Source organism: Periplaneta americana, chromosome 8 (genome assembly GCF_040183065.1).
Source record: "Periplaneta americana isolate PAMFEO1 chromosome 8, P.americana_PAMFEO1_priV1, whole genome shotgun sequence".
Lineage (NCBI taxonomy): Eukaryota > Metazoa > Arthropoda > Insecta > Blattodea > Blattidae > Periplaneta > Periplaneta americana.
In genome coordinates this window covers 51,319,282-51,339,096 of record NC_091124.1, presented here as the reverse complement: position 1 = coordinate 51,339,096, position 19,815 = coordinate 51,319,282, and the positions used below count along the sequence as shown (strand labels likewise).

The 19,815-nt window shown below is 34.6% G+C and overlaps 1 protein-coding gene across 3 annotated transcripts in view; it reads left to right on the top strand.

Annotated features, from left to right (window-relative positions):
- Positions 1–18,078, top strand: part of Cad99C (cadherin 99C) — a 466,185-nt gene extending 448,107 nt beyond the window's left edge. For all 3 annotated transcript variants that reach the window (XM_069832876.1, XM_069832877.1, XM_069832878.1), the window contains 6 exons: positions 1,841–2,106; positions 5,859–6,080; positions 6,189–6,285; positions 7,895–8,027; positions 12,516–12,681; positions 14,702–18,078. In XM_069832876.1, the coding sequence (XP_069688977.1) occupies positions 1,841–2,106; positions 5,859–6,080; positions 6,189–6,285; positions 7,895–8,027; positions 12,516–12,681; positions 14,702–14,843 (1,026 nt within the window). In that variant the 3' untranslated portion in view covers positions 14,844–18,078. The remainder of the gene's footprint in view (positions 1–1,840; positions 2,107–5,858; positions 6,081–6,188; positions 6,286–7,894; positions 8,028–12,515; positions 12,682–14,701) is intronic.
- The last annotated feature ends 1,737 nt before the right edge of the window (positions 18,079–19,815 follow it).

Here is a 19,815-nt window from a genome sequence, read left to right as displayed (position 1 = left end):
TGTTCTGAATTCCAAAGAAGACAGTGAATTGATGAAAATTCTTATATTTTGATAGAGTCTGGGTGGATCTGCCTAAAATTGGAAAGCTTCGTTATGTGTATCCCTCTGGTACAAATGCAAATGTTGACAAATTTTTCTCCTGTATGAACTCACTGTGGACTAAGGAAAAGCAAGTTGCATATAAAGACAGTAAAATCAATGTTTATTGTGAAATAATTTTTAAGTGAGAATTGTGACGTATTTCATGACTTAACGCTTCAGAACAAACAACTGTTATAACAAATGCATTCTTTAGAAAGTATTGTACGAGTAACTCTGGTTTATAACAGTGTATTCTCAGGTGAACCTATTTTGTGAGGAGTACATTTTTAATACATTTTGTACAATAATAGTATTTAATTTGATTTAATTGTATTATTTTCAAAGACAACATGGACAAGCACGATGAGAAATATACACCAAAGCTCAATTTTTAAAATCAGTGCTCAGTATCCCATATTTTCTTCTGATGTTTCTGGGAATCCTATATAAAAATATATCATCGCGTGAATTAAAAAAGATTACTTTCAAGGTATTATTTAATGTTACTAATTTCGTAGAAGGTAAGCATTTCTCATTTTCGCATCTCCATAATGGTTGAGACGATAGCTAATGCCCTTAAGGGGTTAGGTACAACTTATAGCGTAAAATTTTTGGAAATATTCAACATTTTTTCCCTCAATTACTGTATCTTGTACAATAATGAAAATTGGTATGTGTAAAACATTGTCCTTCTGTTACAGGAAAAAAATATTTTTACTATTTAAAAAAATTATTTATGTATTTTTTCAAAATTCAAAATGGTGGCAGTTCACTGTGCAGTGATGAAGCGTTTCCTTCGTAACTCATAAACTTGTTAACTTTTTCAAGTTCTCTTTTATTTTATTTCTGAAACTCATGTTTACAATATCATGCTTTTTCAACTACATTCCTTAATGAATAATATTTTTTTTTTATTTTGTGTTAGAAGAAAATACTGATATTTGACCATTTTAAGAAGATTTTATTTTTTATCAGACAATCTATCAAAGGTAGAGAAGTGATCTTGCATCATATTGTAGGTATGACATGCATAAATACACACAAAAAACATCACGGAATGTTCCATAATTTTTTAGTTATGTGGGAAACGCTTCATCACTACACAGTGATCTGAATTTAAAAAAAAATGTAAATGATTTTTTTAAGTCGTAAAATTATTTTTTTAATATACCTAGCAGAAGGTCAGTGTTTTACACATGCTAATTGTCATTATTCTACAAGATACAGCAATAGAGGGGAAAAAAGTTGAATATTTCAAAAATTTTACTGCAGTAAGCTGTACCTAAGCCCTTCATTCTTCATTCTTATATAGGCCTACATAATAATTCTGACCAATTTGCTCTACTTGTTATAAATTCAGGACTTTTTATATTTATTTATTTATTATTTATTTATTTAACCTGGTAGAGATAAGGCCATCAGGCCTTCTCTTCCCCTCTACCAGGGGATTACAACTACAATATTAAGAATACAATTACAATTATAATTACAAATAATATTAAATTTACAGATACAATAAAAATCAAAGTACTAAAAGATTAACTGATTAATAAAAGTTAGACAGTTTATTGTAAAAGTTAAGAAGAGAGAAGCATTTTAGTGTAATTAGTGTAATGTCTAATATTTTGGTGGCCGTTAAATGGTAATTTTGTTATTCTTCGATCTTTCCTAATGAAATCCATATATTTCGAAATTGACGTGTGGTGTGTAACAATTTTGTTGCGAAAACTGTTGGCATGATGCATCTCTTTCGTTGCAGATCAATCTGATAGGTGACCAGAACCGCTTGATTCTAGTCATTGATGATGCCAAGCCAGAAACCATTACGCATGAGACAAGCCGATTGGTCGATGTTATGGAAGATGACACCAACCTAGTTATCGGTGTTGAAAAAGTGGCAGCGAAGCTATATGTTGGCGATAATGGGACCATCGAACAAGATCCTGTTGGCACTGACGTTTGGTTTTACGCTGTGGATCCAGACACAGATAAGATACTGGATAGAAATTCAACAAGGATACAGAGGTAAATCCATAACCTTAATATTATACCTGAAAACTATATGAAATTAAGCTCTAGCTAGGTACTTGTACATGGCTATTGCGCGATTATTAAAAAAAACCCTGTACAGCAATTATTTTTTTACATAGAATCAGTGCTTTTATTGTAACATTTTGAGCAAGTTTAGTTAAATATTTAATTAATAGATCAGGAGGGAAATATTTTTCGTTAGAATCCCAATATAAATATGTCTCTACAATGATTTGTAATGTTTAATGGAGTGATGTCAAAGCAAGCGCATTTTTCTGACCTTGACGTCGTGCGCGGGCATTAAGCGCTAGGTATGCTAGGAGGAATAAGCAGCCTGTTGAATTAAGAAAACAGTGGTGCACAAACTTCAAACGGAACATGAAATTTTATGTCGTTATTTTTATATGGCTTCTTTCTGTTTATTTTTTATATTGTATGTAAAACAAAAGTACTAACACCTATTTCTTAATATTGCAGTTGTGTTTTAAACATTAATAACATAATAAAGAGCAAAGAAAGAATATTTACACAAATTCCATAATAACTATAACTATACTGTACTAAGTGAATTAAACACATCATTCATAAAGGAAGTGTTATCCCAAAGAAAGACACTGAATATGACATGTTAAGTTGAAATTGATATTGATGGTATCTTTAGCCTTATAAAAGTAATCAAAACAATATTATAGTGTCCACACCTGTGGAGTAACGGTCAGCGCGTCTGGCTGCGAAACCAGGTGTCCCGGGTTCGAATCCCGGTCGGGGCAAGTTACCTGGTTGAGGTTTTTTCCGGGGTTTTCCCTCAACCCAATACGAGCAAATGCTGGGTAACTTTCGGTGCTGGACCCCGGACTCATTTCACCGGCAGTATCACCTTCATTTCAGTCAGACGCTAAATAACCTAGATGTTGATAGAGCGTCGCAAAATAACCCAATAAAAAAAATATTATAGTACAAAGCAAAGTTGCCTAGGTATATGTTTTAACTCTAACTAATATTACATAATAAAATTCTTATCGCATTATGCATTTAGGTGATATTTTTTGTAGTAGGTTATTTTACGACACTTTATCAACATTTTTGGTTATTTAGCGTCTGAATGAGATGAAGGTGATAATGCCGGTGAAATGAGTCCGGGGTCCAGCACCGAAAGTTATCCATTTGCTCATATTGGGTTGAGGGGAAAACCCCGGAAAAAACCTCAACCAGGTAACTTGCCCCGACCTGGAATCGAACCCGGGCCACCTGGTTTCGCGGCCAGACGCGCTGACCGTTACTCCACAGGTGTGGACTTAGGTGTTATTGGTGCGCAACTTTCTGTTATCAGAATATTAAATTATCTCGAAATCTGCTGAAGCTATAGAGCTGACGTTTTACCAACACATAGGCATTATCTTTTGTTTGTGATGTAACAGTATTTGCATTGTTAATTCATTTCCTTACAAACATTTTCCACGCGAATATCTTCAAACATTTTAATACACTATCTTCAGTAATACGTATTTACGATATATTAGATTTACGAAAACATTGTTTTAGTACCTGTAAGGCTACTAAACAAACATGTCTGAAAATTTCACTTTTCTGTAAAAAAGTTGAGAAAATATTCCTTTTGAATAAAAAAACAAACTTGTGAAAAATGAACATTAAAATTAAAACTTACATTCTTATACTGCACTTATACTTCTCAGACAAAACTAAAAATTAACATGGATACAGTTTTAATAAGTTCTCTTCCCTCTATCCATCGAATCAGTGCTGGCCATCCCTGTATATAGCTCGACTAAGCGGCATATGCTACCTCTTTCGTCTGTCTCTTTCCTTTCCGCTGTAAAGCGCTCAGGCTCTCCTGGGTTCTAAAGCGCGCGCTTGCTCCTATGGGCATCAGTTGACATCACTGGTCTAATGTTTTGGAGGAGAGGACGTGATAGAAAAATTTAATGTATTTCGTCAGAAGAGATATTACCATTGAAAAATTTAATGTATTTCATCAGAAGAGATATTACCATTGAAAATTTTAATGTATTTCGTCAGAAGAGATATTAGCAATGCCTTAATATGAAGGAACTGAAAATTATTCCATTGCTTCTATGCTCATTGCAAAACACTTCCTTTTTTATTATTCTTTCGTCGGATCAATATAATGGTATGATATTTAAGCTTTCTCAGCTATTGATACAGCCAATAAGAGCTGCACAATAAAAAACAGTTTTATGAATTTGGAATTTCGTCTTAAGTCCACTAAGAAGTCAAAATTGTAATACTTTCCAACACAACAAGTCTAAATATCACGATTACTTGTAATAGTCAAAGATGAATTTAATAATTAATTATATAAAATCCATTAACACGGATACAAATATGTATAAATTTGATGTAAGAAATAAATTTAGTACGTAATTAGAAACAATTTCATAACAAAGATACAAATATGTGTAGCCTATTTTATATATCGAAAGGTGGATAAATAAAAATATAAATTGATAAAATCTCCTAAAATGAAAAATATGTACAGACCGATTATTTAGTCCTGACAGCTCAGCGACGCGAAAGAGGGGAAGTAATAGGAAGAGTGGGGAGAGTTGCGGAGTAGAGATAGGGCGAGCGGTCGGTAAAGGCAAGCTAGTGAATAACCCAAACACCCCTTGGCGTAACTAAATGGACTCGCCTGTCCCACGCGCACATCTCCGGCGACTGTCAGGACTAAATAATCGTACTGTATGCATATATGTTCCATAAGATAATGAATTTATTAAATAATTACATAGCATATCATAACAAAAATACAAATATGTATACGCCTAATCGCTGGCTTTCTATGCCCAAGGTTGCGGGTTCGATCCCGGGCCAGGTCGATGGCATTTAAGTGTGCTTAAATGCGACAGGCTCATGTCAGTAGATTTACTGGCATGTAAAAGAACTCCTGCGGGACAAAATTCCGGCACATCCGGCGACGCTGATATAACCTCTGCAGTTGCGAGCGTCGTTAAATAAAACATAACATAACATATACGCCTAATTGATTACGATATATATCTTTCGTAAATATTATATTATTATGTACTTTATTAAACAATTATTTTAACTTACTAATATCTTACCACTCAGTTCATTTGGCCATTTTAAAGATTTATACATATATGATTATATTTGAGACCTCTATCATATTTTAAGCTTGTTTTCTTTCAAAACAACGCCAGTCCTTGTCTAAAAGTTTGTGTTATTATGCACTCGCTCAGTCCGTAGACAGGTGAATAAAAAACTAGCCCATTCCTTTCATAAAAATGGACTGAACACTTTTGGGATCACACTGTTCAATGTTTCGTAATCGAATAACATATTCCCTACTTGTTAAATTTACATTCAATTATATCGATTTTGTGAAGAAACCCTAGTATAAATGGGGTTCAAGTAGGCAGGTTTGAAGTTACATGAAGGACCATAATGCCATTGACGTGAAAATACAGTATTTCAACAATTACTTGTTCTGTATTTTTAGCAGAGGTTTCCGAATTTACGGCGCCCTTAGTATTTTAGCAGTACTTTCAGGGCGTCCCTGGACCAACATTAAACGCCAAGAGATTCATGTATTAAGTCGCAATTAACAATGGACGTGTTCTCCTCTCTGTTTATGGCCAGACAACTTAGAATCACTTGTTTAAAGTTATAAAATGTCTGAAGACAAAAGTTGTAGATTATTTTACACTAGTAAAAATTATCAGGTTGTGTTCAACTTCATGCAGGTCCATCCTGAACAAGGACGCTATATCCAAAATCACAGTGGATGTGACAGGAAACCTCCGTGCTACTGCATCGACAATCCATCCACCGTTAACTGTGCCAAAGACTGTTGCAGCCGTTGCTGTTTCTTGGGAAGTGTTCCCATATGCCCTCATAGTCATCGCTTGTATTATTCTTGTGCTAGGAATTGTTGGTATTATCTACATCTGCATATCTTGGTCCAGGTAGGTCATTCTTTACGGCTTTTAGCTCATGTTTTATTGAATTTAGCTGTGCTCTACATATACTCATTGTAATGAAAGAATGTAATGCCATACGATTTTAATTTTCAGATACAAAGCATACAAAGAAAGAATGCAACGAATGTATGTTGTTCCTCGCTATGATCCCGTTTTTGTCGAACCTAACCTCAAAGAATACGAGACACAGGTAGGTTGTAGTTATTGTAATTATTAGACCTAATAGTTAATAAATGTCACATTCCGTAGAAGAGGGTAAAGTCGATCAAAATTTTGAAATTTTTTAATGATATTGAGGTTATGCAATGGAGCAAAGTTCCTCAGAAAATAGCATTTTGTCGTCATATCCTTCACTTATGAAGGCACGTTACAAGAATTGAATTACAATCTATAAAAAATTGTTTTTTTTATTTGACTTGTGATCGAAGTTACCTGCTTAAATAGGGTAAAGTCGATCACCATTGAATTTTTAGTTTAAGATCGATTTTAAAATATTGCGGTGTAAAGTCGATCACTGTTTATGTTTTTAAAAAACAAATTAAGTGTATTACATATATTTTATTTGTTATAAGGGGTGTAAGAAACAATAATAATCTTCAATATAACATTATTTAGTGTATCTTTTGTTACTGTGATCATACTATTCGATACAATTAGGCCTACAGGTCTTCACTGTACAATCGTGACTATGATTGCCAACTTATAAAACATAAAAACACATTTTAATATTTCACATACCAACAAACAAAGATTTAAGAATTAAAAATTTACATTGAAATACCACCCTTCAATTATAATCTAAAATGCAATTCAACATTGCTTAGGTTTATAACAGATGTTATTTGAAATCTTCCCCTCCTCATGTCAGGTACAGAGGGATGTACAAAATATGTTCCTTTGGCAGTGCTTCTCTTACGCAAGAAACTCACCATAATTTCGTCTTCCTCTTTCTCCACTATCCCATCAATATAAGCTATATTATGACACTTTTCTGTTTATAAGTGTTAGTTGGATGTATTTCGGTGACAACTATTCTTCCTGCTGGTCCTATCTGTTTCGAGTATGTCGATGGCATGATCGACTTAACCCTACAAAGGTACACGTTTTCTTAAAATAATGTTTCAATACTAACATTTACGAACTGCAAAACTATTATTTCAGGATACAATCTCAACGAAAAGTACTTACGTATACTTCCTGTCTCCTTTCACTGCTGACGATAATTTAGAGTTTGTAAGACTTTGTTTTCATGTAAGAGAAAAAGTTGAAAATAACAGTTTTCACTTCAACGGTAATTACACAATGTTCCCATTGTTGGCATTCGTAGGATTTTTGTTGTCCCTCTCGCTTACATTTGCAATGTAAGACAATGAAGTCAGCATAAAAAAATTTTAACAAGTAACTGAGAAAATATATAATTTTCAATAAAAATTGCCCACTGGTTGACTTTACCCACTTCTACGGTTTACATGAAAAATCTCTTGTCTCATGCCAGTTTGTATTAATTATATTGTTATCAGTATTTTACAAATATATTAAATGAATCTGTAAAAATTATTTACAGGTATTACGGAAATCCACTTTTTATCATCGCTGATACAGAAAAATTGATTCTTCGCTTGACACCAATTTATTTATCCGTCTGTATACAGCCTTTCCTCATAAACAAATGGACGTATTTTTCACTAAATAGGCGCACAGTGAAATTGATTTTATACATTTCGTGTATTATTTTATTACCAATAAAAGTTCACATCGTTCTTTGTAAGTGTAATCAATTTCATGCATTATGATTACAGGTTTTGCAGATGAGCGTGCCTCTGGATGATAGTGACAGTTACAATGATCTACAGCTGGACTTCAGCAGCAAAAATCATGCATTCAGCTTAGATAACGTTAGTTATATCACTAAGGAAAATGGCGACAGCATAGGTAAATACATACAGTGTTTCTTTGAAAATTTAGTATATTTAAATGGATTTTTTTTAAATAATTTACTGATCGATCAGCGCATTTACTACTACTTCTAAAATTAAATACAAATGCAATGCAGGCATTAAATTGAGGGCAGCCTAGTTTGGGCTCATCAGTAGAAAAAGAAAAATGTTACTAATAGTGATATACATATGTTGGTGCACTCCGAGATATTTATTTTACATCTTCATCCTTTGGTAGGTTTCCACGATATCACGTTGGTTGCAAGATTTATGCATGGAGGATTACAGGTTGATCCGTTTGGGTATGGGTAAAATAAAAACACCGTAAAATATTTACTACTGAACTTTATTTGTTGAAACTTTGTGCATACAACACTGAAAGATGGGAGATTCCTCAGAGCTCAACATGACCCCCATTGCGCACCCCACACAACTCATAACGGTGATGCAATTCAGCCATATAAGTGAGGTGATTTGTTGAAAAGTTTGAGTAATTTTTACTCTTAGATCATCAATGTCCCTGGGTTTCTGTGAAAAGACAATGTCTTTAACAAAACTCCACACGAAGAAGTAAGGAGGGGTTAGATCTGGGGAATTTGGGGACCAAGGCAAGAGATAGCAGCTTCTCGTACTGGATTTCTCCTGCGACCTCCTGCATGTTTTTTTTTTAATACAGAACCTGTTTCTACAAATGTTCGATACCACAACATTGTGGAATCGTATTTAGGTACATTACGCACATCATACTCACGTCGAAAGTCCTTTTGAACTCTTTTAACACTATCAAATTTAGGATACCAAAGAACACATTGTGCCCGCTGTTGATTTGTAGTAGCCATTTTAATCATCTACGATTTTCATTTTCAGATTATGCATTGTTGATTGTCATATATGGAAACTTCCATCTTTTAATCATAATATAACCAGTAAAAAATATATCCTACTATCATAATAGCTTTATAATAATAAATTAATATTATCCATACCCAAACGGATCAGACTGTAGTATGACTATTGCAGCCCTGGGGAAGTGAAACGGAACTCACAAATCCCCTCCCATGTCCTTTCGCTTACACTGCTTTATAAACAAACACACAGTAGGCACTCCGCATCAGTGGTGGATTTTAGGAGACAAGTGAGAGCCGAAAGTTCGTAAAAGCTATGATACCTCTCTTATACAATCCGTCAATGAGCAATGCTTACCTCTCTGTCTACTCGTATTGAATAAAAACATTACTGTATCAGCCGGGGAAGCAGAGTAGAGCAGAGAGTTATGGGGTATGGAATGGAATTTTCGGGAGGGGGCACTATGGTCCAGCACTGTGACCTTTTACGATTTATTGCGCTAACCCTCAAGCTAGGCGCATTCCCAAATCCACACCGGCTGACTACACTAAGGTTTGCTGCGTAGCCAAGTTCCGAGCACGCAACTCTATTAGTTCCTAGACCAGCCTCCTCCGTGCGTCGTCAGCTGGAGTTCGGGGAATGCTGTGGAATGATGATAGAAGAGAGATACTGTATGTTGACGGAATGATGTGATGCGTAATATGGGGAAACCCTTGTTCGCCACAAGTGTCACTGAATTTTCCAATGAAAAATATCAGGCCTGACCGGGAGTCAAATCCGGACCACTCAGTCACCGCAGAGGTTGAGTTAAGGGGTAGTTTGCAGTGACTCAATTGAAGTATTAGGGTCATATTCATAGACATTCTTACCGCGGGCTTCCGGTGGATGATCAGCGAACTAACGTCTTTCATATTCATAAACCAGTGTTAGCAATATGATATGATATGAATCCTGTACAAGTAATCAGTCGATAGTCGCGGCTAGTTTAGCACGCTCGTAGCTCGGGCTAGCGAAATGTCTATGCATAGCACCCTTTGTGTCCAGGCCTGGACTATTGAGTGAAGCTGTGTTGTATTGTCATAAATACAGGGTGTATAGAAACAACACCGACAACGCTTATTAAGTTGGAAGAGATGGTAAACTGATCATTTTTCCAGAGGGAAACCATGTCCGGAAATTCATGATTCGGGCTCTGTGGGGTATTGTAGTTTGAGAACGGTTCGGATATGGTGATGGATGTGCGTTCCACATTCCGTTAAGCGACCCAACAAGAGCATCACACTAAACAGTAAATTACAAAAGATGCTCAAAATGTTGCCGTATGTAAGCAGCATATCGGTCATCTCGACACTGTCTTGTGTACTGGTACATGTCGTAATGCTGTCAAGAACGTTACTGCACTGGTACACAACACAAATTACCCAATTAGGATGCGAACCATATTCTATGAAGGGTTGTAGCGCATAGAGATGAACAAACGAGCAAGAATGCAAGACTAACAGCGCCCGCAAAGCCAAAAATCCGCACGACAGTATTGCCTGTTGACTGTTTGTAAGCAAACGTTCAAAACATCGGGACTTCGGGAGTTATTAACTCTCGAACGTCAAGCAGCCTTGAATCGTAACAGTTGTTTATACAAGACTGAACTTTTATCTGTTTTGACAACTGTTATCTATGTACAAACATTCAAGTAGCTATTTAAAACATCATCACTACCTTCCAGTGTACAATAATCCGTTGCTCAATCTTTATTTAATTATTAGGCCCTTATTAAAAGGCTAGGAATTTTTTTGTGTGTTTGAGATCAAGTGTACAATCTCAAGTAAAAAAAAAACGCTTTATTTAACGCTATGTTTATATATCTTAAAAATTCAAATTTATTTGAGTTTTTTTTATTTATATAACCATTGGTAATATCTGATCGTAGCACCAGAACATTTTGATAACTGTGATATCTTTTTCTTTTGTCTTTTTGTATCAATTAAATATCTCTAATGATCCACGCCTGTGGAGTAACGGTTAACGCGTCTGGCCGCGAAACCAGGTGGCCTGGGTTCGATTCCCGGGCGGGGCAAGTTACCTGGTTGAGGTTTTTTTTCCGGGGTTTTCCCTAAACCCAATATGAGCAAATGCTGGGTAAATTTCGATGCTGGACCCCGGACTCATTTCACAGGCATTATCACCTTCATCTCATTCAGACGCTAAATAACCTAATATGTTGATAAAGTGTCGTAAAATAACCTATAAAATAAAAAAATATATATTCATTTTATTTATTTATTTTTATTGCTAGTAAGTTTGAAATGAATACAAATTAATAAATACAATGAAAGATAAACTAGCCCACTCCTGCTCGTGCTCAGGAGGGGATTCCAATACAGACAAAAATGAAATTAAAATTGGGAGTGAATACAGATTAAATAGTGTTTAATATGTTTAAACCCAAACTATAAATCCAATACAATTTTTTTAATTTTTTTTATTAATTTGGAGAGGATTCGTGGTTGAAATGTTATTGGAATAAAATGTGTTTAATAATCTGGGACCTTGACTCATGCTATGATAAAAAGCTGCATTGGTTTTACATTTTGGTTCAGACAAACGCAGAGAATTCATATTTTTAGTTCCATATTTATGTACATACCTTTCAAAGTTATTAAAATTTCTATGAAAATATTTTAATAAAATAAAATAATACATTTGTTTAATGTTGAAAACTTTGAAATGTTTAAACAACAATTCAGTTGAGTAATCTTTCTGATTGTTTAAACAAATTTTTAATACTTTTTTTCTGTAGTAAAATTAACGGCTAAAGGTTGGATTTATAAGTTCCACCCCAACTTATAATACCATACATAAATATAGATTGAAATAATGCTAAATAAATTATACGTAAACAGTTAATTGACAAAATATTTCTTCGAACAACAAAGTAACATAATGTTTTACGTATTTATTACAAATATAATGAATATGATTATTCCATTTTAAATGATTTTACCTAAGTATTTAACCTCAACTTCATTAATAACTGAACAATTGCAATTTATATCGGAACAATCAGAATTATGCATTTTAATTTGTAGTATAGATGAAATTGGTTTATTACCTTTATTATTTAAAGAAAATGGGATAGCTATTGTTTTATCTTTAATATATCTCTAATGTTATTTATATTAATCATGTATGTTATTCAAAGTTACGTAATTTTTCCACGTTGACCAAATGCTATTTCGAGAATAATGAGCGAGACTCGAAGCGCGTAAGAGTTACGCAACGAACACAGCGAGCGAGAGCGGCAGTTAGTTTTGTTAGTGGCGCACGAGCGGGAAAGTTAAGGCGCTGATGGCTAATGGGTTGCATAACTACGTAATTAGGACACCAAAATCAATCCGATGAAACTTCGACGCCCACAGCGCCCAAACCATGAATTTCCTGACATTGCGTTCTGTTTGAATAATGATCAGTTTACTGTCCCGCCCAACATATTAAGCGTTGCCGGTGTTGTTTCTATACACCCTGTATACTTAGCCCTGAGCTTTATTAACGGACATTTCTAAAAATAACTCTATTAACTAAATTGTAGAGGAAATTAATAAAGGAAGAACAGCAATGAATGTTTTTGTTCACGTTACAGGCCAGCAGAGTCCAGTGAGCTCTGACGCAGCCACGACTGCTCGAGCGTCCAGTATCGCAGGTGGAGTCGACATGGGTCGAGGTCACTCGAGAGGCGACAGCGACCACAATAACTTAATGGGACACGACCCACCGCTCATGCCAGTCACTAATCCCATGTATCAAAGGTATGGACAAGCTTCTAAGTACCGGTACGTGTAATAGATAATCGAGTTGGAAAAAAGATTGGTTGCAGTTTCTATTTCACCACTACAAGACAGTTGTTGTTTAGTCAACTGTCCATTACTATTCATTTAGTTATATAAATTTTCTTTTTTGACATGCAGTTTTTATTAATATTCGACCTACACTAGTAGGGAAAAAATTGAAGTACAGTCTGATCCGTTTGGGTATGGATAATATTAATTTATTATTATAAAGCTATTATGACAGTAGGAAAAATTTCTTGCTGGTTATATTATGATTAAAAGATGGGAGTTTGCATATATGACAATCAACAATGCATAATCTGAAAGGACAAATGAAAATCGTAAATGATTAAAATGGTTACTAAAATCAATGTGTTCTTTGGTATGCTAAATTGGAGAGTGTTAAAAGAGTTCAAAGGGAATTTCGACGTGAGTATGGTGTGCATAATGGACCTAAATACGATTCCATAATGTTGTGGTATCGAACATTTGTAGAACCAGGTTCTGTGTTAAAAAAAAAAACATGCAGGAGCCGCAGGCGAACCCAGTACGAGAAGCCGCTATCTCTAGGCTTGGCCTCAAACTCCCCAAATCTAACCCCTCCTGATTTCTTCGTGTAGGGCTTTGTTAAAGACATTGCCTATTCACAGAAACCCAGGAACATTTATGATCTGAGAGTAAAAATTACTCAAGCTTTTCAACAAATCACTCCTCTTATGTTACAACGGACATGGGCAGAACTGCATCACCGTTATGAGTTGTGCAGGGTGCGCAATGGGGGTCATGTTGAGCTCTGAGGAATCTCCCATCTTTCAGTGTTGTATGCACAAAGTTTCAACAAATGAAGTTCAATAGTAAATGTTTTACGGTGTTTTTATTTTATCCATACCAAGACGAATCACTCTGTATATTGTGGAACAAAAATTCGACTTAGTTTGCCATGGAAATACTTACGTCATATGCGGTAACCTCAAGATTCTGACCGAATTCATTCCTATACAGAGTAGAAATAATATAAATCTGCAGATTTTAGTATCTTATTCCTTACTCAGAGTACAGACCGATTATTTACTCTGACAGCTCAGCGACGCGAAAAAGGGGAAGTAATAGGATAAGTGGGGAGAGTTCCGGAGTAATGATAAGGGCGAGCTGTCAGTAAAGGAATGCAGGTACAGCTTAATTGTACTTGAAACATATAGCTCTACCGCACGCATGACATCCGATCGCTTCGAAGGCAAGCGAGTGAATAACCCATACACCCCTTGCCGTAACTAAATGGACTCGTCTGACCTAGGCGCACATCTCCGGCGACTGTCAGGACTAAATAATCGTGCATACTGTACTGTACATTCTAATAATATATTAGGCCAAAATCAATACTTTTCTCGGAAAAAATAATTTTCCCCTAAATGTTAACACTCATGAGCTGCTGCCAGGAAGTTATAAAGAATAGCAATAAAAAAGAAAGTTTTTAATGGAAAAAGAAACATCTTCTGGGACCTATGAAAAGAGAACTAAAGAAGAGATTAGTGCAGTGCTTTTTGTGTGGAGCAAAACCATGGACATTACGACGAAGTGAAAAGAAACGACTGGAAGCATTTGAAATGTGGATATGGAGAAGGATGGAGCGTGTGAAATGGACAGACAGAAGAAGAAATGAAACTGTGTTGGAAAGAGTGAGTGACGAAAGAATCATGCTGAAACTGATCAGGAAGAGAAAAAGGAATTGGCTGGTTCACTGACCAAGAATACTGCGAACTGAAGGATGTACTGGTTATTTATTTTAATACATTCTATTGCCCCCTTTAATCTGCAGAATTATATCACTTCTACCCTGTATACAAGCGAAGTCCGCATGCATAGCAAAGTTTATTGCAATCTATGAAGGGGTTGCAATATAATTAAAAAAATTAAGTTATGAACTGTCTATAATTAGCATGATCTCTTCTCATTCATCATCAAGTTGTGTATTAATTTAATATTTGTATATGCTTTACAGATCATCGGAAGAGGATATCGGTCATATGAACGCAAGTGCCACCAACGAAAATGTAACTTTTAGAGAGAAGAAGGACTATTCCCACCTCGGGTTCACGTACCTAGGCGATAGATCCCCAGTGGAAACAACCACTGAACTTTAAATCCCAGCCAATTTTTATACAAACATTTTTATATAAATATGGACTTCAAACAGTAGAAGCAATTTACAGTGCCGTTGTAAATGTAATTGGTTTACTATGAAAAAGTAATTTTATGCTTCGCATTGTGTGAATTGTAAAATATCGTTCTAAGTACAACAACTAACAACTGAAAACCTGTAATTTTTACATTTAAATTTATTAAGTAATTGCCAAATAAAATTTGTAACAATATTTTAACCTAAAACATTTTTGTCTAAGAAATAGCAAGATGGATTCTGTGTTCATCTTCGTCACTTGTATAATGCGGAGCAAATTCTGGTGTATTATAACACTATTTACTTAAAAACCAAAAAAAAAAAAAAAAATACACGCCCAATCCAATGCCGTATTTAAAGTTTTTCTGTGAAAGAATGTGCAATTGTTATGCTGCTATTTCTAGGCAGTAAGCTCAAATACTCAATGAAATATTGTACTTATTAATGTGCTTAAGTGTTATATCACATTCTATTGTGGTATTGATTTAATGTTAATTCTAATAATTATTATTTCTTCTTGTATAAAACGCATATCTCTTCTGTGACTTGTATGGAAATTTTACAATGAAACAGAAGAACTTGTTAATGAGGTAGGTACTGAAGTTTTTTGTGGTTTCAGATTATTTATGAAATTATTTTACGTTTAATGCATGCAACTAGGTATATTTGCCGTAATTTAAAACAAGATCAAGGTTGTTATCGGAATAACATATAAAAATTTAAGTTATACAATTATTAAGACAATATTATGTTTGTACTCGTACAAATCATGAAGTGAATTTTCCCCTTGGAAAGGGACTCTTCATATTTCATATAACGGGAACGTATTTCATATTTAATCTACTTCATTTCTTCAATTTGGAACCAATTTTAGTGACTTGCCGTTTTTATATAAAAATCGTTATTGTACAGGGTATTTCAGAAATACTTTGACAACCTTGGGGGCATGTTCCTCTCACCAAAACAAGAAAAAAGTTAATATAAACATATGTCCCAAAAATCCTTAGTTTTTTAGTTATTAATGAAAGGACATAATGAAACATCTGTTAGATATTGTCAGTTTGGTAGCAAGTGATGCAACTTTATTAAAAAACTCATAACAAATGTTCAAATGACAAATGACTGTCGTAAAGAAGTCTCCTTGGCAACACTTAGCCATCTAGGATACAATGGCTGCATCAGCAGACTTGTATCGATAACATCATTCGATTATCTCGTTGATTATCTCGTTGTACATTTAACCATCAGCACATTGTTTGTTTTTTCTTTACTTTGTATGGTTTTAAATTTTATGTTACACGTATGTTCTTAATTGCATAAGGTTACACCGCCTATCATATTAACTTTTTGAAACATTGTTAACGATTGTATTTAAACCAGAAATTAAAAGTGTTCATTATGTGTCATTGCTTCGATGAGACCTGAGATGCCATATTCATGGCGAAAACTTTCTTCGGTCATTATGTACCACTTCATGTAATAATATAATGGTTTAATGTTTGATTATTGATAAGTAATTCTGACGTAATATATTTGAAATATTTGAAATTTTATCATTCGATTATCTAACAAAATTAATATTATTATTGGTCGCAAACTTAAGTAAGTTGTTGGATTGTACCTCGAAACGCGTTGAACGTAAACTTTGATTGTTATAAGTTTCTGAATTGATTAAAGTTGCAACACTTGCTACCAAGCTAACAATATCTAACAGATGTTTCATTGTGTTCCTTCATTAATAGGCTAACTAAAAAACTAAAGACTTTTGGACATATGTTTATACGAACTTTTTTCTTGTTTTGGTGTGAGGAACATGTCCCCAAGATTTGTAAAAGTATTTCTGAAACACCCTCTACTGTATTTAAAATTTCGAAATATATCTGGTAGACAAAGAAAAATATAAAAATACAAAACTTTACTATAAAAAGTATATATCATTTCTTGTGCTGTAAATGAAAGTGATATTTTGAAATCACACCGGCTACATTGTAAGAAAATATTTGCTGGCATACGGTACTGATATATTAACAAGATTGTGAACGATTCTTGAATAGGGAGAAGTACGGACATAATATTGATATTCCACGGAGTGAATGTCACCAGTAGCTAAATAATTTAATATCTGACTTCATTTAGCATTAAACAATAAAAACATAAAACTCCTTACGATGTCATGAAGTCTAAGTTATATGCACGTATCAGACTCTTAGCAGCAATGCACTATTAAAATTCAAAATCAAGACAAAATTCTAGGTTAGAAATAATTACTAGTAGTGGCTCATGCCTTCAGAATAGATTTCATGGATTTCTTGGAAAAATTTCTACCATATGAGGTGAATAAAATAATGTTTTTGTTGATTTCTAAGTCAATAAAACATTTACGTTTTAGTAATTATGATATATGACAAATATTAGTTCTTATTCCTCAAAATGCACATTGTTTTGACTTGTAAAACTTGGAAAATTATAAGAAACAACATAATTAGTACAATAGAGAACGATAAAAAAAGCTTCCTGCTTAAGTTTAAGCCACTAATGGTAGCTGTTTAATTATTGATTCAAGTATTAATGTTGCCATACGCTGAGTATGTTTAAAATGTACTTTTTGACGTGAAAATGTCTTTGATCGAGGTACAATTTATGAGAATATCTGTATCTAACATTTTTTACGTAACACGAAGTTCAAGAATCTCTACTAGATGCTGCACATGCGAAAGCGTACGCTTGCTGCCATCTGTTGAGTGTTGCAAGTGAATGAATGATGAACGTTATCTAGCGTTATATGCATATAGGCCCTTATAATAAAATACAAAACAATAAAACAAGAACGTATTCACACAATCATCGGACTCACTTTTTTTCTTTATTTTAACACCAACAACTTCAAACATACCGACAGTGCCAACGAATCTTCAACTGTCCAGTCTATTGTACAGATTTCTAAGTTTAAAATATATTTTTATACCTTGGATTGGCCTTATCATTTAAGATACAGAGATCCCCAAGTACGGAATAGTTAAAATTATATTCCTTCAATTGTCAACGAATCGCAAATTCAGTAATGTGAAAATTGAAAAGTTTTCTAATGTATGTGTTTTGAAACAGTTATGTATTATACTGAATTGTGATGTAATTACTACCCTGAAAATGATTTTTTGTGTTGTTGGAAATAAATTCTCGTTACTCGATATAAAAATTAACTTGCTGCATTAACATAAAATGTTCTACGGAAGAATAATGGCTCAAAAGGATATACCCACACATATACACATAAATATAATACATAGATTTCTTTTTCCAGTTTTTATATCTCATTTATAATTTTATGTAAACGATAGGCTATTCAAACAGTGTTTCGGAATTCTATATACTCTTGTGGGCTTGGAAAAGAAAGCAATAATTGACACAATTCCAATTATTTCAGAGAAAGCAATGGAATTCAGCGCCAAAAATAAACACATTTCACCATCAATCATAAAAACATAAACACCAATATAACTTACTCAGATAAGCAATTTGACAGAATTTTGTTGTCATAATAAAATCAATCGAACTTTTACGGAAAGACTATCTGCATTACCAAGGAATTGTAGAAAATAACATTACAGCAAAATTGCAACAAAAAAAATTAATATACAGTGCGTTCGAAAAGTCCCTCCGCAGCTTCATTAGTTCTAGTATTCTGTAGAAATGTGGCACGTAATCCTGTAGAAAGTTGGCACTTCCCCATTAATACTGGTTTGACAACTTTACATCCTCACTCCATCATATGCTTAGCGGCCAGTGCTGCCACTTGAATTCTCTACCTAGTGGATTCTCGGCTAACTTCCCGCCACGGGCTACACAAGCATTGCGGAGAGACTTCTCGATCGCACTGTATTAAAGTAAACCATTTTCAACATTGGACATACTCGTGCGAGATCAAACACAGAAACTTAATTTCCCTTTCCTCCTTTAACTGTCACACGTCCACAGCTAAGCTAATTTGCGACGCGCGTGCTTCCCAACCAAAAGGTCAGTGGTTCGATTCCTGTCATTGGCGCAGATTTATCTACATTCCACGGGACTGGGTATTTTCCCTTATCTTGTACTTTTCCTATGACATGGCCGCGGTGGCACTTATTGTGTTGACCACATAGTCAGAAAGGTCCGCATTGTGAGAAACACTATAGGTATAAAGAAATATAGGTACTCTCCCCTACAGCACATTAAATAAGAAGGTTAAAATAAGAGGTTAAACAATAATACTAAGAGAAGAATTGTGCCATATAGCTCTGTCGAATTTAACATTATATTGTTCGACACGTATGAGAAGACATCGGAGTAGAGTTCCTTTTAAATATATGGACCTGATCCATCGCTATGGAGTAACGGATAGCATGTCCGACCGTGAAACGAGCGGATCCGGGTTCAAATCCTAGTTGGGGTTTTTCCGTGGTTTCCCCTCAACCAATTGAAGCAGAATTGCTGGGTAACTTACGGCGTTGGACCTCGGACTCATTTCGCCATCATTAATTGACATATCATCATCATCATCATCATCATCATCATCCATATCGTAGCCCGGGTTATGTTCACAGTGCGGCGTGCTGTACTTGTACAAGAGCACGGTCGTTCGGCTACCCAATCATTCACACAATAGGAGTGGTAAGCACAATAAGCCTCAGACTGAAGTGCAAGCCTTCGAGTCCCTCCTACGTACAAGAAAAAAATATACGAGCCTACATTATTGATAGAAATTTTGATTAACAATGGAATTAATATTAAATAAACTCCTTTATAGCAATATTTATCGTATAGGTATTAAAAAGTAAGCAAGTAGTTTAAGGGGGGGGGGCACACACCTTTTGATAGTATAACTTTGCTATATTTTAACATTTTTTCCACTTTGATTATATAGATTCTATGAAAACAGAAATTGGCATTCTTTATACAAC